This window comes from Fusarium verticillioides, chromosome 4 (assembly GCF_000149555.1).
Source record: "Fusarium verticillioides 7600 chromosome 4, whole genome shotgun sequence".
In the NCBI taxonomy this organism is placed as follows: Eukaryota; Fungi; Ascomycota; class Sordariomycetes; order Hypocreales; family Nectriaceae; genus Fusarium; species Fusarium verticillioides.
The window spans coordinates 2,740,921-2,757,092 of record NC_031678.1 but is presented as its reverse complement, the minus strand read 5'-3'; the positions used below and the strand labels follow the sequence as shown (position 1 = coordinate 2,757,092).

At 47.8% G+C, this 16,172-nt stretch overlaps 8 protein-coding genes across 8 annotated transcripts; 4 read left to right on the top strand and 4 right to left on the bottom strand.

Annotated features, from left to right (window-relative positions):
• Window positions 1-2,342: 2,342 nt before the first annotated feature.
• FVEG_17148 (hypothetical protein) lies at window positions 2,343-2,765 on the bottom strand (the record flags this gene model as incomplete). The annotated part of the gene is made up of 1 exon (XM_018906418.1): window positions 2,343-2,765. One exon carries the CDS (start codon window positions 2,763-2,765, stop codon window positions 2,343-2,345), a length of 423 nt encoding a protein of 140 aa, XP_018759819.1.
• A 558-nt stretch (window positions 2,766-3,323) lies between these two features.
• Window positions 3,324-4,993, bottom strand: FVEG_12022 (hypothetical protein; the record flags this gene model as incomplete). The annotated part of the gene is made up of 3 exons (XM_018901350.1): window positions 3,324-3,493; window positions 3,546-4,656; window positions 4,706-4,993. 3 exons carry the CDS (start codon window positions 4,991-4,993, stop codon window positions 3,324-3,326), a joined length of 1,569 nt encoding a protein of 522 aa, XP_018759820.1.
• A 572-nt stretch (window positions 4,994-5,565) lies between these two features.
• Window positions 5,566-7,038, bottom strand: FVEG_12023 (hypothetical protein; the record flags this gene model as incomplete). Its single annotated transcript, XM_018901351.1, has 1 exon — window positions 5,566-7,038. One exon carries the CDS (start codon window positions 7,036-7,038, stop codon window positions 5,566-5,568), a length of 1,473 nt encoding a protein of 490 aa, XP_018759821.1.
• Window positions 7,039-7,827: 789 nt separating this feature from the next.
• On the top strand, window positions 7,828-9,273 carry FVEG_12024 (agmatinase 1; the record flags this gene model as incomplete). The annotated part of the gene is made up of 6 exons (XM_018901352.1): window positions 7,828-7,968; window positions 8,017-8,204; window positions 8,257-8,340; window positions 8,386-8,615; window positions 8,666-9,084; window positions 9,142-9,273. The coding sequence occupies 6 exons, from the start codon at window positions 7,828-7,830 to the stop codon at window positions 9,271-9,273; spliced, it is 1,194 nt and encodes a 397-aa protein (XP_018759822.1).
• A 194-nt stretch (window positions 9,274-9,467) lies between these two features.
• On the bottom strand, window positions 9,468-10,523 carry FVEG_17149 (hypothetical protein; the record flags this gene model as incomplete). The annotated part of the gene is made up of 1 exon (XM_018906419.1): window positions 9,468-10,523. One exon carries the CDS (start codon window positions 10,521-10,523, stop codon window positions 9,468-9,470), a length of 1,056 nt encoding a protein of 351 aa, XP_018759823.1.
• Window positions 10,524-12,435: 1,912 nt separating this feature from the next.
• On the top strand, window positions 12,436-13,545 carry FVEG_17150 (hypothetical protein; the record flags this gene model as incomplete). The annotated part of the gene is made up of 1 exon (XM_018906420.1): window positions 12,436-13,545. The coding sequence occupies one exon, from the start codon at window positions 12,436-12,438 to the stop codon at window positions 13,543-13,545; it is 1,110 nt and encodes a 369-aa protein (XP_018759824.1).
• A 348-nt stretch (window positions 13,546-13,893) lies between these two features.
• On the top strand, window positions 13,894-14,657 carry FVEG_17151 (hypothetical protein; the record flags this gene model as incomplete). The annotated part of the gene is made up of 1 exon (XM_018906421.1): window positions 13,894-14,657. The coding sequence occupies one exon, from the start codon at window positions 13,894-13,896 to the stop codon at window positions 14,554-14,556; it is 663 nt and encodes a 220-aa protein (XP_018759825.1). The 3' UTR covers window positions 14,557-14,657.
• A 224-nt stretch (window positions 14,658-14,881) lies between these two features.
• On the top strand, window positions 14,882-16,166 carry FVEG_12025 (hypothetical protein). Its single transcript, XM_018901353.1, has one exon. The coding sequence runs from the start codon at window positions 14,911-14,913 to the stop codon at window positions 16,000-16,002; it is 1,092 nt and encodes a 363-aa protein (XP_018759826.1). The 5' UTR covers window positions 14,882-14,910; the 3' UTR covers window positions 16,003-16,166.
• The last annotated feature ends 6 nt before the right edge of the window (window positions 16,167-16,172 follow it).

Here is a 16,172-nt window from a genome sequence, read left to right as displayed (position 1 = left end):
TGAGATCGGTCGTAGTCGACTGCAAGGCTTCGGAGGAAGACGCGGTCTCTAGAGTGGATGAGGCTGCCGTTGTAAGATCAGTGGATCTGGGCTTACATGCGCCAGCCGAGACAGCCACAGGGCAGGACCAAACATGACAATGCGATGGTTCGAAGCGGGATCATTTTGAGACATAAAAAAGCCACAAATGATGAACTATCGAAAAGGAAGAGAGTCAAGTTTTCTTTTGCGGATTCCCAGCAGATAAGAGGCGTAAGATCGGAAATTGCAATCTGCATCTTGAGGCTTGACTCAACTAAATCTAGTGTAGTGTTGACAAACTATCGATTTTGAGCACGAGGAATAGTCAAGCGGTTGCAACTATCGACTCACTGGTGATAGCGCTATCTGGCACCAAGCTTCTCTAACTTGGCTAGGAGAAGCAAGAAAACTCCGAATCTTGAACCACCTAAGTATTTAGGATAGGAAGTAATACCAATGCCATCATGGGAACAACGCAAACTCCGTGCACGTCCTCATTCCCCGTATTCGCAACCCCTCGCGATGTTTCCTCGGCCAAGCTTTTTCAGCCACCTTCCAATGCGGAAATGTGTGAAAGAGGCAGGCGCCACCCCGCTGCATCGACCATATGACGCTGTTGTCCCATAGAAACCAACACGCAAGGGGATTTCCCATATGGCAATAAGGAACTTCAGTTCTCTCATCTACCCAAGCTCCAGGCACCTTTACCTGAGCATCTTCAAGTGTTGTCCAGAACTCGCCAGACAGCTCCTCTACACAAAGATCCCAGGAAAACGACCAGTCATTAGCACGTGGTCCAACTGAGAGAACCACCAGTGAGGGCCCGGACTCCGGTAAACGCGCCCCTGGCCAAACCTCCACTTTCGTGTCCTTACGTACAGCATTACTTTGGTAACCCCGGCTGTATTGCAGTTCTAGACTCATGTACTCTTCGAGGTCGATGCCAGCTGCTGCAAGATCTTCGAACCACAGAGTAACAGCGCTTTGTATCCACCTTGCAAATGGGAGGAGTCTGAACTGCCGCATCCATAGTGCTTCAAGGATACTGGCAAGATTCCAGAAGGCTCCATCATGCGGATGAATGATATCCAAGGGTGGAACTCCCAGGAGTACCTTTCTCGTTAAGCACCTCCAGTCATGTAAGTTTTGGTCGTTGTTCAAGAGGGCATGAAAATATTGGAATATGAGACTCGAAGTATAGCAGCCGCAGATACCACTCGGGGTCGGTGAACAGCCGTAAGGAGGGAAATCTGAAGTTAAAGCGAAGCCGCTTTTTATCAACTGTAAGAGAACCGTTGGGTTGACATCATACCAGTCAAATGAGGGCAACACTTGACGAATCGGCCCTGCCTCCGATAAAAGCGTGTATACACTTGGAACTCTCCAGAAGGCATTTCTGAAGCTATTTATAGCCAGATGCTCGCTTGATATACCCCCTGCTTCTGTTGTCCATTGCCAAGCAAGCTCCATCGGGCTCTCTGCTACAGGATCATCCCAGAACCACGAGTATATACACCGAAATAAATACGATGGTTCAATGTCAGAAATCCTCATACCTATGAGGATAAGAGCATTGATGGATGCGATCTGTCCGCTAGCAGTGGCAATCTAAAAGGTCAGGCTATGTTTGATCGAAAGACACGGCAACTCACGTCAAGCAATGACTCTCCATAGGGACTCACGTCATGGATTGAGGCTTCTTTGCTCTTGAGAAGTTCGATAATACGTTCAATTTGCCCATGTTTAACGGCTCGGAATATTTTAGCATCCCAGGCTCGGGTGTTCCTAGGGTTCAATTGAAAAGTCCACCCGGTCGATGCCCGAAGTACTGACAAGTCCCAGGATCTTTGTATGAACCAAGGCATATGTACCCTTGCTTGAAAGACTAGAACCAAGATTAGCCATTATCGCATCATTTGCGTGGTATAAAAAAGAATGGACTGACATCGGGCCTTGTCTGGCTCGTAGTGGATTGAAGAGCTTTCGGCAACCTCATAAGACTGGAAAGTGAAGCTGCCTAGTAGACCGGGTCGCCTTCGCGGCAACGGCTTTTTGGCGGACCAAATGTTTAAGTCGCGAGACACAGGAGACTTGGAGTTATTTTGAGACTGCCCGGCCTGTTCCTCTCTAGGTTCCTCACCTTGTGACTGGTCGGATTCTTTGGTGCCTACTGAAAGTTGCGTCTGATGCACTGAGTCTCGCCAGTTTCTTATTTCGGAAATGATAATATCCGGCTGGGCGCGCGATAAAGCACTTTGAATGTCAGCCAACACGTTCTTACATCTAGCAACATGGCCAAGCACTCACATCAAGTAGGTTTGCTAGGAGAGAGACAGTAGTTGAAGGGCTGATGTGAGTCTATGCTGATGATCTTCAATCACGTCTCTCTTAATCCTAACTTTGAGTTGGACTACCAGTCTTCGACTGGCCTTTACCGCGCTGATCTGTGTCCCCATGTCTCTGACCAAGGTATCGAGAGTCTCTACCGCTTTCCGAGAATATTCCAGGCTTCGCTTGGCCGCAGAATCATTTCGGATCATATTGCAAGTCTTTTCAAATTCGTGGTCCATTTCTTCAATGGCAGGAGCCAAGATCTCCAACTGCTCGATGCATCTCTGAATGCTGGCGGGGACATCTTGTACTTCGTCCCATAATCGCTTGAGTCGGATGGTGTTGGTGCCGAGCTTTCCTGCTACTTCGACTATTGTGATAATACTGGAGGCCAGGCCAAGTATTTCTGCCATCTTGATGCAGATGAAGGTATTGAAAACCACCGAAGATAGGTATGGAGGAATTAACAAGGTAAGTAGTAAAGCTGAGTCTGCCTCATCTGACAGGTGCTAGGCTCTGAGTCTCAACGACTCCGCCTCATGCATGATGACACACGTGCTGGACTGTGACTGGCCCATGGGTTGAAAATACAACCCTCATCTAGCGCAGACATCCATTCCAGCTCTTATAGTAGTTTCAAGGTTACACTTGAGATTGCAAGGAGATCCAACATTAGGGCATCAGTCTCTCCTTTGAAGTTTCCAAGCTTTTAGATCCTTCTCAATCGGACAATCGGGGACCAACTTTAATGATCTTTGTCTATCAACATAGGAGTATCAACAAACACTGTGGAGAATGGCGCCATCGTGAGGATGCTGTTGGTTGTCTCTTCAGTCTTTGCCTACTACTGTGGATCCTTCTGATTGGGACGAAACTCGATGGACCTAGGCCAAGTGCGAAGAAGGAATCAGTGGTTAAATTGACGGCTTATATATGTATTACAAGAAAACTGAAGTAGGATCTGTGCCTCCCTACGATACTATTTCTTTGTTTTCATCCCCATCATAAACCTGCTGAAACGTAGGCCCTGGGTAATGCTTCGAGGCTGATAGGAACCACCAGACCGTAATCAAGAAACAGAGACCACACAGAATCACAGAGTTGTAGTTCATCGTTGTCGCATCAAATGGCATACCGAAGGCTACCAGCGGTCAGTGAAATCTGGGAGAAAATATAGGTTTAGGAATACTTACGGAAACAGAAGAACACGTCAAAGACCACAATAAGTAGTATAGTCAGTCCGTTGATCCAGTACCCAAGGTTCTTCAGGTGGAAGGGACCGGGCGAGAATCGTTTGCGGCCGCTCAGGACATTCGACACAATTGGAATAGCGTAAGACACAGTTGTGATGATGATGAAAGATCCAGTCAAGTTACTGAAACCAACCGAACTTCCCAGTGGGATTGCGCCGATACCCGAGGCAATGACTGCCACGAAGAGAGTCGACTCAACTGGGGTACCAAGCTTCGCACTCACTCTGCTGAAATAATTGGAGAACGGCACAGCTTGGTCACGAGCCAAGGTCCAGTACGTTCGACAGTTGGTCAAGACAGTTCCGATAACGCAGCAGAGAGATGAAATGAGAATGATGAATAGTAGGGCGAACGTAGCGGCGGCGCTTCCAGTGGCTTGATGGTAGATACCAGCCAGTGGGAAGGTGTTCGAGTTCCCTTGGAGAACAGAGAGGTCGGAGATGGCATATCCTAAGACTATGGCAAACGCCAATGCATAGACACCACCGATGGAGATGTAAAGAAAGATGGCTCGAGGAAGATCCTTCTTCGGGTTCTTGGTCTCTTCAGCCATATGGGTGATCGCATCGAGAGTTCCAATCGTGAAAGCTCCATTGAGAATGCCAACCATAAAAGCAACACCGTCGTTCCATCCAGTTAGATTGTTCTCATGGAATGAGTTCCAGACGAAATCGCTAGAGGCATGCTTTGAGGGCATAACAGCGACGATAATGATGGTCACAAGACCACCTGCAACGACGAGGAACAGACCAAGCTTCTGTGTATATGGAACAAGTCGGTTCGAGAAAATGACGACGAAGGTACTGAGCCAGATGACGATCAGGTAAGCGACGTAGACATGCCATGCTGATGGAGAGAAGCCGGGCGTGAGAGTGGCGTAGCATTGGACGCCTGCGTTGGCGGCGACTTGGACCAGCGATGCTAGACCGAACATCCAGCCATAAAAGTTGATCCAACCTGTATAGAAGCCTGTGACACGACCCCATTTTGGTCCGGCAGCTATGGTTGCCCAGTGATAGACACCGCCAGAGCTGGGGCATGATGAAGCAAACTTGGAAGATGTTAGATGTGCCGAGCTAGGTCTGGGAGATCGTGCATACCTCTGATATACTTAGACCAATGAAAGTGTAGTAGATCACTGCCACAATGAGGCCGTAGATGACACCTGAAATGCCACCGCTGAGGATAGAAACTGAGATTGAAGAACCAAGGACAACCCAGGCATTGTTAACTGTCACTGCAATGCCTGTGAGCCCAACGAGACCATACTGGCGAGTAAGCTGATCTGTATGGCCAGACGCATTGATGACGGAGCCTTGTTCGGTTGTCTCTCCTTCAGTGATGTCTCCTTTCTCGAGGATACCACCATTGACCTTCTCAGCCTCCATTGCGAGTGTGACAAATTAGCTGACTGAAATGATCAAGTATGGCACAAGAGGTGATGATCAGACTCAATTGCACGCAGTCACATGCTATACTTCTTTTTATATACGGCCATTTACAATTGAGACGCGTGCACTTATATCTATATATGCATGGCCATATGAGGCAAAGATAAGTAACACGGAGATAGGCTTCAGTGGCTTCAGTGCGTGTGCGACCCTATTCTGGCTAGCACCATGTTTATCATGCGGCAGACGGATGCCGATACCACGTTTTTTTCTTATCAGAGCAGATGGTTTTGCTAGAATGCGAGACTAATTGTTACCCCAGCTCGTCTTATCAATTGGGGGTTCCAGATTTCCGTCTTATCTCGGCGCAGAACCGTTACATCGGTCTAGAATCTTACGACTTCGCTACGACATTATTCATGCGGAGAACTTACGCTCAATGGACGAAATGTGCCGTGCTGGCATACTTAGAAGTCACGGAAAGAGTAGAAGGGGGTTGAGGCGAGAACGCTTTCATGATTCCAGAGTGAGATTGGCTGGGTCTATTATTTTCTACCTGGTCATCTATCTCAGTGTACAATCTCCATGCCACCATTCTCAATTCTGTCTGCAGCCCTCTGTATCTCTTTTCGCCAGTCACACAAAGCAATTATAATCCACTCTAGAATACCAACCAGAAACAGTGCGACACATTGCCCAACCCAAAGTCCAGAAAGACCCCAGCCGTGGAATGCAAGCCAAATTCCTGCTGGTAGAGCACCTCCATAGTAGCTAATACAATTGACAAGTGCCCCAACCCATTGTCGGCCCATACCTCGCAGCGCTCCTCCACAGCTTCCATTTAGACCATCTGCTATCTGAAAGAGTGCGACATAAGGCATGATATGAGCGACAAGTGAGATGACGTCCTCATCGTCGTTGAACAAGCGGCCGATGACATTCTTTGTAGACATGAGGATCGCAAGGATGACAGTCCCGAAGAACACAGATAGTAGTGCTGCGGCATGCGCACAGCGTCTTGCCTGCATAGGATCTCCCAAGCCCAATAGATTGCCCAATCTAGAGGATGCAGCAACTCCAAGACCGAAAGGAATAGTGTTGATGATTTGATCCAAGGTCATGACGACAGACTGGGCAGCTAGAGGGATTGTTCCAAGACGGCCAGCTGCAAGAGCAACAATCTCAAAGGCCCACCACTCTGTACCAACGTGAATGACACCGAGGAAAGCAAGCTTTGCAAAGGGGCCGAGATGTTGAAGAGCTCGTCGTGGCTCAAGTCCGCCCCAGCATTCGCCCCCCCTCACGAAGGTGGCATAGCCTACCAAGATGAAGAAGGATAGCCAGTACGAGATACCAGTAGCTATGGGTGATCCGTAAAGACCGAAGCCGAGAGGGTAGATGAAGATGTAGTTGAGCAAAGCATTAAGGGGAGAAGTGACGAGTAGTGCATAGGTACCCGGTCGGTAAATGCCTTGAGCTTGAAGGAACTTCTTCATCGCCTCAAACCATACATAACCAAGGCCACCAGGAATCAACAACTGCAAGAACTTGGGTCCCTGAACACAGATGAAGTCCTCTTGTCCAAGGGTCCGGAAAATGTATCCTGAGAAGCACCAGATGACAGCAACCACTGCATAGAAGCCAGTCAAGACAAACAAGCCTCTCTGCAGCAGTATTCCCAGGTCGTGTTTATTCTTGGAGCTTGTATAGGTACTCGAGCCGAGGGTATCGAGGGCAGTTGTCCCGCCAAGAGCAATGAGCCAGGCTGTTGCCATGGCGAACATGTAGGAGAACGCAGCGGTCGCAAGGGATTCGGGGGAGAGACGGCCAACCATGAGAATAGAGATGGTTTGAAGACTGTTTTGGAGCATGTAGGCCAATATGACTGGCACAGAGGCTTTCACGAGGATGACAGTTTCGGTGAGCCATGGTGAGTGACTCTTGGGTTCGATTGACGGGTCTTGGATAGGTTGGATGAGGGGAGTTTCTTCGTCTGGGAAGGACTCGAAGTGAGGGCGACGAGTTTGAGACTGAGGGGACATTTTGCTGCCTGTTTGTGTGGTTTCAACGACTCCCTTGGAGGGTGATGATGGTGATGAAGGAAGAGGTTTCAAAACTCAATAAGCGACAGCCAGACTCGGTGTGAATCAACAGGACTTCTCAATTACTTCAATTCGACAATCCTTTGCCATTAGAAGTCGGTAAGGGGCACTATTACGATTTGGTAAAACTTTTGCCAACACAGAACTGTTGATAAGCATGCAGTCATAGTGGGATGCATCACTCATGTTGGCATATTCAGCTGCAACGCGCCATTTTCGCTAGTCTGCGGGATTTGCAACCTCACGATCATTAACTTTCACCAACGTAACACAGTATTACCTCGAAAAGCATCGGCGAGAACTCATCGTCGTACAAGAAGCTTATCAGCACGTATCATAGGTTTACTCGATTCGGCAACTTAGCCACGATAAGAATGCGGAGGTTGCGGGGTGCCGATCTGATTCTAGCTGCATCGAGGAATTTACCCCAAACTAGCCTATTCTAGATACTTACGCGCTTCGTGGACGCCCGTTGATATTGAGGTTGTAAGTGATGATTCTTTCTGCAGGAGGCTTTGGTGATGATATCACTTTGGAGGAAGAGGAATTTGTTGGTCAAATGGAATTACGTTGGTGGAATGATGGACCAGCCGCCAGCATGAATGTGACCATGATCCTGATCTGAGTGTCTCCGGAAGCCGAGTTATCATATGGCATAAATACTAGCTATCGCTCTACCATTTGCAAGACATACCATTCTTAACAGTGCTATTCTAGATAACTCTCAGAATGTTGTACAAGTCTCTCGTCTCTCTAAGCCTTGCTTCTGTGGCTCTCGCCCACGGCGACCATAGCCATGACCAAGAGCCCATGTCAGGTCCTCACCAAGGTCTCTGGTACAACACCCTCCCCGGCGATGGCGGTACTCAGGTAAGTATCTCAACTCCGATGGTGGCAAATCAAACTGATAAAGTCTAGGCCGACTCCGTCTTCTCCGGCATCAGCACCTTCGGCCGTCTTCCATATCAGCCATGCTTGAAGGCAAACAGCATCAAGTATGACATTGCTTTTATCGGTGCTCCTTTCGATACAGGTACTTCCTACAGGCCTGGTGCTCGCTTCGGACCTTCTGGTATCCGACAAGGCTCTCGACGACTCAACCTTTAGTAAGCCAGCCTCCCATTACCTTAAAGCCGCTAAGACTAACTCAATCTGTAGTGGAGGTTACAATGTACCTCTGGCTACCAACCCATTTAACAGCTGGGCCACAGTTCTCGACTGTGGTGATATTCCAGTCACCTCGTGAGTAGTCTGTCAGATCATATATCGCTGTGCTAACGACCCAAGATACGATAACCAGTGGGCGCTTCGACAGATCGAGGAGGGTCACTACAACATCCTCTCTCGTCCACCAGCCACAGATGCAGACAAGTCTGGCCCAGCTCTGAAGAGCCGAACCCTTCCTAGAGTCATCACCCTTGGCGGTGACCATACCATTACTCTCCCTCTCCTTCGCTCCATCAACCGTGCCTATGGCCCCGTGACAGTGATTCACTTCGATAGTCATCTGGACACCTGTGAGTCTAAAAGTGTCTCTACTCCCTATCCATTGCTGACATATGAACAGGGAAGCCCAAGGTCTTTGGTGGCTCTCCATCAGAGGTCGCTGCTATCAACCACGGCACATACTTCTACCATGCAGCTATGGAAGGCCTTCTCCGCAATGATACCAACATCCATGCTGGTATCAGAACTACTCTGAGTGGTCCTAGCGATTACGATAACGATGGATACTGTGGCTTCGAGATCGTAGAGGCTCGAGAGATCGATACCATTGGTACCGATGGTATCATTGAGAAAATTCTCAAGCGCGTCGGCACCGATCGCCCTGTTTACCTTTCTATAGACATCGACACTCTTGATCCGGCTTTCGCCCCTGCTACCGGTACTCCTGAGACTGGAGGTTGGTCAACTCGAGAGCTTCGAACTATTATCCGAGGATTGGAAAGCTTAAACCTCATTGCTGCAGACATTGTCGAGGTTGCCGTAAGTGTTACTTGAGGAGTCCAGATAAAAGTGATCCAGACTAACGAAGTGATTTAGCCTGCCTACGACACTAATGCTGAGCACACTACCATGGCAGCCGCTGATGTTCTATACGAGGTCATGTCTATCATGGTCAAGAAGGGACCTCTCAGCCGCATGGTTGAGGGTAGGAAAGAAGAAGAGCTGTAAGAAAGTCACGATTGAAGACACTATGAGATCGTGGGGAATGACTCAATGAGGAAGTGAGGCATCGGAAACATATGAATCACATATAGGATAGTGTGTGTGCTAGATGTATTTCGATTTGTGCTCTTGATTTATAGTTAGAGTTTTTCAAAACAAAACAATATTATATGACAACTTTTCTAATTATTCAAGTTGGGTCAGCTAGTTTCATGGTGAACGATCAAGTAGAGCTTACCTAGTAAATGGCTCGCACAGAGATATCCCTCAAAATCGTTGCAATCCTCTCTGATCTTCCAGATATCCTTTAGTGCTTGCTCAATCACCTTGACATGCAGCGAGCCAATACAAATCTCAAGTTTATGGATCTTATCAAGAATGAAAGTCTTCTGTTCCTCTTTGTAGGCCTCGCAACCCACTGTAAACAGAGGCATAGCCATTGCGACCCAGGTGTTGCATGGCTCGCCTTGGGCCATGTTGCTGATCATTCCGCTGATAGTCTGAACAGCATCCTGTATGGGTTGTGATGAGGAAGGCAAGTCATATAACTGTCGATATAGCTGGATCAGAGTTGCTTGTTGGAAGACTTTGTTGCAGAGGGCAAACTCGCGACCTGATTGCGACGAAAGTGAGGAAATTGAGACGCCGGGCGGTGACTTGACATCTCGCCTAATCATAGCGTTCAGCTTGCCCAGTAAGGTCTCTGCATCAATAGAAGAGTCTTCTAGCCGAGATGCTGGTGTCGATGCGTTAATCTGTTGCAGGATATCGAGAAGCTCTTCGCTGTACCCCAGAAACCCGTCAATCTGATGATTGTACGCGGTATTCGCAGGAACAATCAAGTTGGCCTTCTCTGATGTTATTTTAGGTACGTGCGGTAAAGTCTCTAAACTGCGATACAGCATAAAGAGATGCTTCATCGCAGATCTCAAGGCACTATCGCTTACCACAAATCTGTGATAATCATGACGGCCTTGAAGAAGAGCCTTGATACCCTGCAAGTGAATTGGCCACCTGAACATTCCCTGCTGACCTGAAAACACGTCCGCCAGGCACCAGATTAGGCAAGTTGCAATAAGAATCTCACTCTGTTGTCCTTGTGCTAAAGCTGATCTCAACAAAGGTAGGCCCGAAGATTGCAGGTGTTCCATTATTCGAGATGTGCTCGTTCCTTCGACTTCCGTCATGCCCCTCGACTCAAAGCTTGCGGTTGATAGTGCCAGACTGGCAGAGAGGAGATGAGGAGATTCGAGCATGGTGGGCATAAGGCCACGACGAAAGTCATCGTGGATAGTTGGGTGACTCGACAACGATGCCAGAACACCTTCGGCAAAATGATGCAGCAACTTCTTATACCGCCTTGGGAGCGCCAAGCCATTTGGAAGGGACTCTGGTATTGATGATATGGAATTATCTTCCCCTGTACCAAGGTCCAGGGTGCCGCTGAAGCTTATTGAATTACTTGAGCCTACTCAATGGGGTTCAGTAAGTGATATTACCTTCGTTCCTGTGATGCACATACCATTTCGTCTATTCTGTACTCCTTGACTCCAGACAAGTCTCAGCTCATATTTGCAGGTCCGACGATTCGAGACGCATTGACCGCAGCTAGGCTTCACTTCGTCACACTTACGCCTTCGTTTTCTACACTCACCACAACCTTTACGTGATCGTTTCCCAGTCATGTGCTTCTGCGATCACATGAGTATCGGCATCGGTCAATTGAAGCGGGCAATTGGTTTGGAGGATGAAAGTCTGGGGTAGCAGGGTATTAAATGGTTGAATGGTCACGATAAGAACGAAGCAGTTGATTGGGTGATAAGAATGAGTGCGGGCTTATCTTTACTATCCCGATCACATCTTGAAATTGGTTATTCGGGGAAGTTCTGACTTTCAATAGCATCAAGTTCTTCAGTATAAATTATAAATTATGAGTTCGTCTTTTCTACTGCATTCATCTCTAATGGCTCGATGGTCGTTGCTGCTGAGGTATTATCACTACAAAAGTGGAACTCGACCGTTAGAGTATAACGCGGGTGTCGATTAGCTTGGTACGCGGGCAACCCAGTCGAAGTACCTCGAAGAAAGCCTGCTTCCCTCCCATGATATCCCGGCAGTTGTGAGAATCTACATCCATGATCTCGTTGTTCGAGACCGTTTCCCATATGAGATAGCTATAAGTTCAGCTTGAAATGATCTGAGACCTGACTGAATTCGAATTTCAGCTACCAGCTCAGTCATATGGCTGGCTTTCATGACATTAGATATGTTCTATAGCAATTTATCGGGCATTCAATTTAATATACAAGTTGTTAATAAGATTTATTGTTTGCAGTTGAGAGTTATGGTTAAGAGTTTGTAGCCTTATCCCAGCATATAGAAGTTAGAGATATTAATTTGCTCGATAGCGGTCTGAGTCCTCCTCGCTAAGGAGACACTGTTAGTTTTAGTTTATTGAATAGGTTATTCGCACAAGTGGGAGCTTACAAGAGATGAAATGATATTATATAGCTTATAATTACTGTATACTGTTGCCAAGCCCATATAGTAACATGGAGAGCAGACCGGCAGAGAATATTGACAGCATACATAATGATTCCTAGTGATTAGGAATGGACTCTCCATCCGAATAAAATGGTTAAGGGCATTTCTTTCTCTTGTGGAAGCTATGATACGGCAGTAGAATCTGTGTGATCGATGAGTGCCAAATCGTCCCAAAGAGCTGGCGACAAATTAGGTTCAGTTGGTAATCAATAGCACCAGATATACGACAGAGGAGGACTTGACGCCTTACACCTTAGACAAATGAAATTATTGGCAATACGGGCGTTTGATTTTCGGGCTTGTTCAGTTTTACTGACATGTGAATCCCATTCTGTCGGGAGGGAGCCAATCTGCCCGAAAGAGACTCAACTTGTCTCTATTCGGACGATTAACCGGCTTTAACCATCAATACATCACAGCCTTGGCGGTGGCTTTTTCTGCTTGGCGATGGATGAACCAATGGAAATCACGATTTTCGAGCTTCCCTTCTTGGAGATCACCGCCAGTTTCATTCTTTTCTGTTTCTATAAAACTTAGAGGCTCAGCTGAATATTTCGACTGCTCAGTACCAGCTCATCAGCCGTGTCTAAGATTACTTCTGCTTCATCAGCATCTCTTTTCAAAATGTCGTCCGCACTTACTACAACCGTCAATATCATTTCCGTGGCCATTTACACTATGGTGAGACCAACCGGGTCAGTCATAGACGCAAATCCCACTGCAACAACAATCGGGCTGGGGTGCCCAAGGCACGAGAACATGGAATGTAATCAGAACTATACCAATACCTTCGTGGTCGGGCCATGGGCCAGTACAGTCGTTCCAGAAGGACTGCCTTCTACTGGAACGTTTCGATGGTATTTCGAAATTGAAAGGGAGGCAATATCGTATGAGTGTCTCATGAGCTCTGGTATACGCAAGACTTGCACTGGGCTTCAAGTTCCGCTAGGTTATACGAGGTGGGATACAGAGAGGGATTGGACACGTAATAGCTGGACTGTGACAGAGACGGATGAAATGCTGGATACCATTCAGTTGCCGATCGTCCTCACGTCTGGCCAGGAGCAGCTGGGAACTGATGTTCAAGCTACACCTACAGAGGATGCCAGCGAGATCTCTGCTTCACTACGAAAAGCCACGACTGAAACCTTTCCTCCAGTCACCCCGACCTTTTTCATTTACGATGCAGAGGAATATATGATACATACACCAACGGGCTCAGTCGTAAGCGCTAATCCCACAGCAACCACCATCGAACTGGGATGTCCCGTCCAGTCCAATTGCCCCTATGAATACAGCAACACCTTTGTCGTCGGGCCATGGGCTAGTACCGTCGTTCCGGAGGGTTCACCGTCGACAGGCACCTTTCATTTTTATCTTGCTAACAGTCACTGGGGAACAGCCCTCTCTGTGGAGTGTCTTATGAGCAGCGGCATGCCTCAGACATGCACGCACTTGGTTACAGAGATGCAAACCAGGACTTGGAAGGGCGGAGATATTTATGGGGGCCCAGTCACTGAAACCGCGACAAATATGATGCCAGGCGCGACGTTGGCAACGCAGTTTATGTACATGTCAATTGTTATCACTGCTGGTCAGGAGCTACTTGGGGAAGCTACAACAACTTCAACTGATACAGCGTTACCGGAGGAGACGAATGGGGTTGGATCGAGTGCTGCCTGTATTGCGGGTGTTGTGGCCATGGCTGTGATTGCCTCTCTTATCATTAAATAGTGAGATGCCATCGCTGAGAATTTGTTGATGTCTGGGATCACAGTAGGAGACTGGTATATCACAAGGTAATTACAATGAGAGTATGTACTCCGTCTCAGAGCGGAATTCCGCTTTGATCGCGAGATATCAGATTAGCCGGCTTTAACCACCCGAGATTACTAGCCAAGCTCAGCCCTAGCAGGCTCCTATTCATCGTCCCATGAATTGGCCAACCAGAGTTATCAGTTGACATTCCATTTTGAGAATTCGCCGAGATCCATGCTCCCTGTTGTTCCTCTTAAAGCCTAACCATTCCACTCAAGACTCTTCATCACCAACATCCCACCATAGTCATTCATTATAACTAAAATGTTGCCAGCACTCACCACACCAGTCTTCATACTTCCCTTGGCTCTGTACAAAGAACAGACGCCCTCGGCGGTAGTCATCGCCGCCAATCCAACAGCAACAACAATACAATTATACTGCCCTGACGAAGTCTCCGCAGCATGCGAATCATCTGGGTACAACAACTCCATTGTAATCGGACCATGGGCAAGCAAAACTGTCCCAGCTGGCGCGGCTTCAACGGGCGTCTTCCATTGGATGTTGGCATTGAACGATCTGGGCGGTGCCAGTTCTGTTGAGTGTCTTGTGAGCAGCGGCACGCCTCAGACTTGTACAACCATGGCGCTGCCGAAGGAAACTGGGGAAGACGGTGTTACCGACGTTGTGACCGGTTACGGAAGTATCACGAAAGAATTTGAGCTCATGTTTGGCACGCTGCCGATCATCATCACCAAGGGCCAAGAGCTGCTTGAAAGAGCATCTCAGGCCACGACTACGGAAGATTCTAGTGCTGCTCAAGCAACCGGAAGTGAGACTGAGGCTACAAGTGCAGAGGTCACGGCTACTAGCGCTTCAACTGATGCTGCGGCACCGAAGGAAACTAATGGGGCTAGATCGAGTGCTGTCCGTATGTTAGATGCCATATTAATGGCTGGATTAGCCTCCTTCATTGTGCAATTTTGAGGGGTTAACATGAATCTACGGGATATTTCCTAAGAATTATCCCGAGCGAATTCCAGGTGATGGGAGTACTCCAGAGCTCAATGTTTAGATACACATTCAGCAAACGGTATCACTAAGTCGCCATATTATACGTTGCACATGCAGTCTGATAATTATAGATGGAATAAAAATATCTTATTTATCAGTTTTTTTTTTAAAATGAAAGGACTTACGAATCCTTCTCGTTCACTGGGTTAGGGATCGATGTTTCAAGTCGAGCATTACGTCAGCTAAGATCAGCACAAAACCAACGCAACCTCATGTTCGAACTGTCATCACCGAAGTTCACCGACCAAGAATAAACCCACGAAAACAATGTCATTAGGGCAAACTCAAGAGGCCCTCGCATGGAGGGGGCGACAGACGACGATGCGACAGCAGCAGCAAAACATGCCGCCTGCAGTAGTACAAATCGTCCTCGCCCAGGCTAAACGTCAATTCGACGAGCTCCAGCGAATGACACCAGAACAGCGACGCGCGGGCAATCGTATGGGCGCCTCCTATGACGACATTCCCATCACTGAGCCCAATGATCTGATGCTTTTCAACGGCTTTTCTTCCACACAGCTCGATTTTGTCCAATTCGGCAAGGCTTGTCGAGAAGGCGATATGGCTACCGTCGAGTCCATCGTTACCTCTAAATCTCGCACGCCAGCTTTCCTTCACGAAGGTCTTTTTAACGCTTTGGGTAGCGGCAAGGTTGATGTTACGCGCTATTTACTTGATGCTGGAGCACCAATCACAAGAATAACTCCATCATGGGCTTTGGCTGCTCCACAAGACCAGCAAAAGCCCTTGTTCGAACTGCTTCTGCAGCACGGCTGGACTGTAAACACACCTGGGTTCTACGGAGCTGTCCTACTACCATCCGTTATCCGTTCGGGCAACGATGATCTTCTTGACTGGTTTCTTGAGAATGGTGCAGATCCGAATCTTGGCAAACAACAGGACAATCGCGACCGTTTTGGCGATCCTGAAACGAATTCATGCGAGGCACTCGAGATTGCAGCAACGATAGGCACAGTCGAAACGGTACAGAAGCTGCTCCATGCTGGTGCCAAAATTGACAACGGAGCACCATTGTATTATGCAGCAGGTGCCTATCCACCGGGATCAAACCCTCACGCTGGAGTTGTAACACCAAGCAAAGAATTTGACCAGGCGAGGATTCCTGTCATGGAATTACTGGTAAAGAACGGTGCGCGGGTTAACGATAAGACAATCTCGCGCCATGTGACAGCGGAGTATCCAATTGTCAATGCTGTCATGGCGGGCGCTATCGAAAGGGTTAAATGGCTGTTGAGTCAAGGCGCAGATCCAGATATGAAGGGGCAGTTTGGTAGTGCTCGCGAGTATGCTGAAAAGCTTTCTAGTGATGAGATGAAGCATGTATTACAGGTACTTTGAGGGCTCAGGATGGATTGAACTGACGATGGGTGTGGAGGAAACCCTTTTAGATATTGAGACTTGAGTGAATGAACAAATGGTTTGAGAATAAAAACGAGTTCACACTACGGTCTACAGCTCGATGCTATTGTGACCTGAGAATCCCGTATATACTTTTCATATGCATACCA

What these genes read in the sequence shown, in the direction of transcription:
- FVEG_12025 (XM_018901353.1), top strand. Translation starts at nt 14,911, where the DNA reads ATGTCATTAGGGCAAACTCAAGAGGCCCTCGCATGGAGGGGGCGACAG.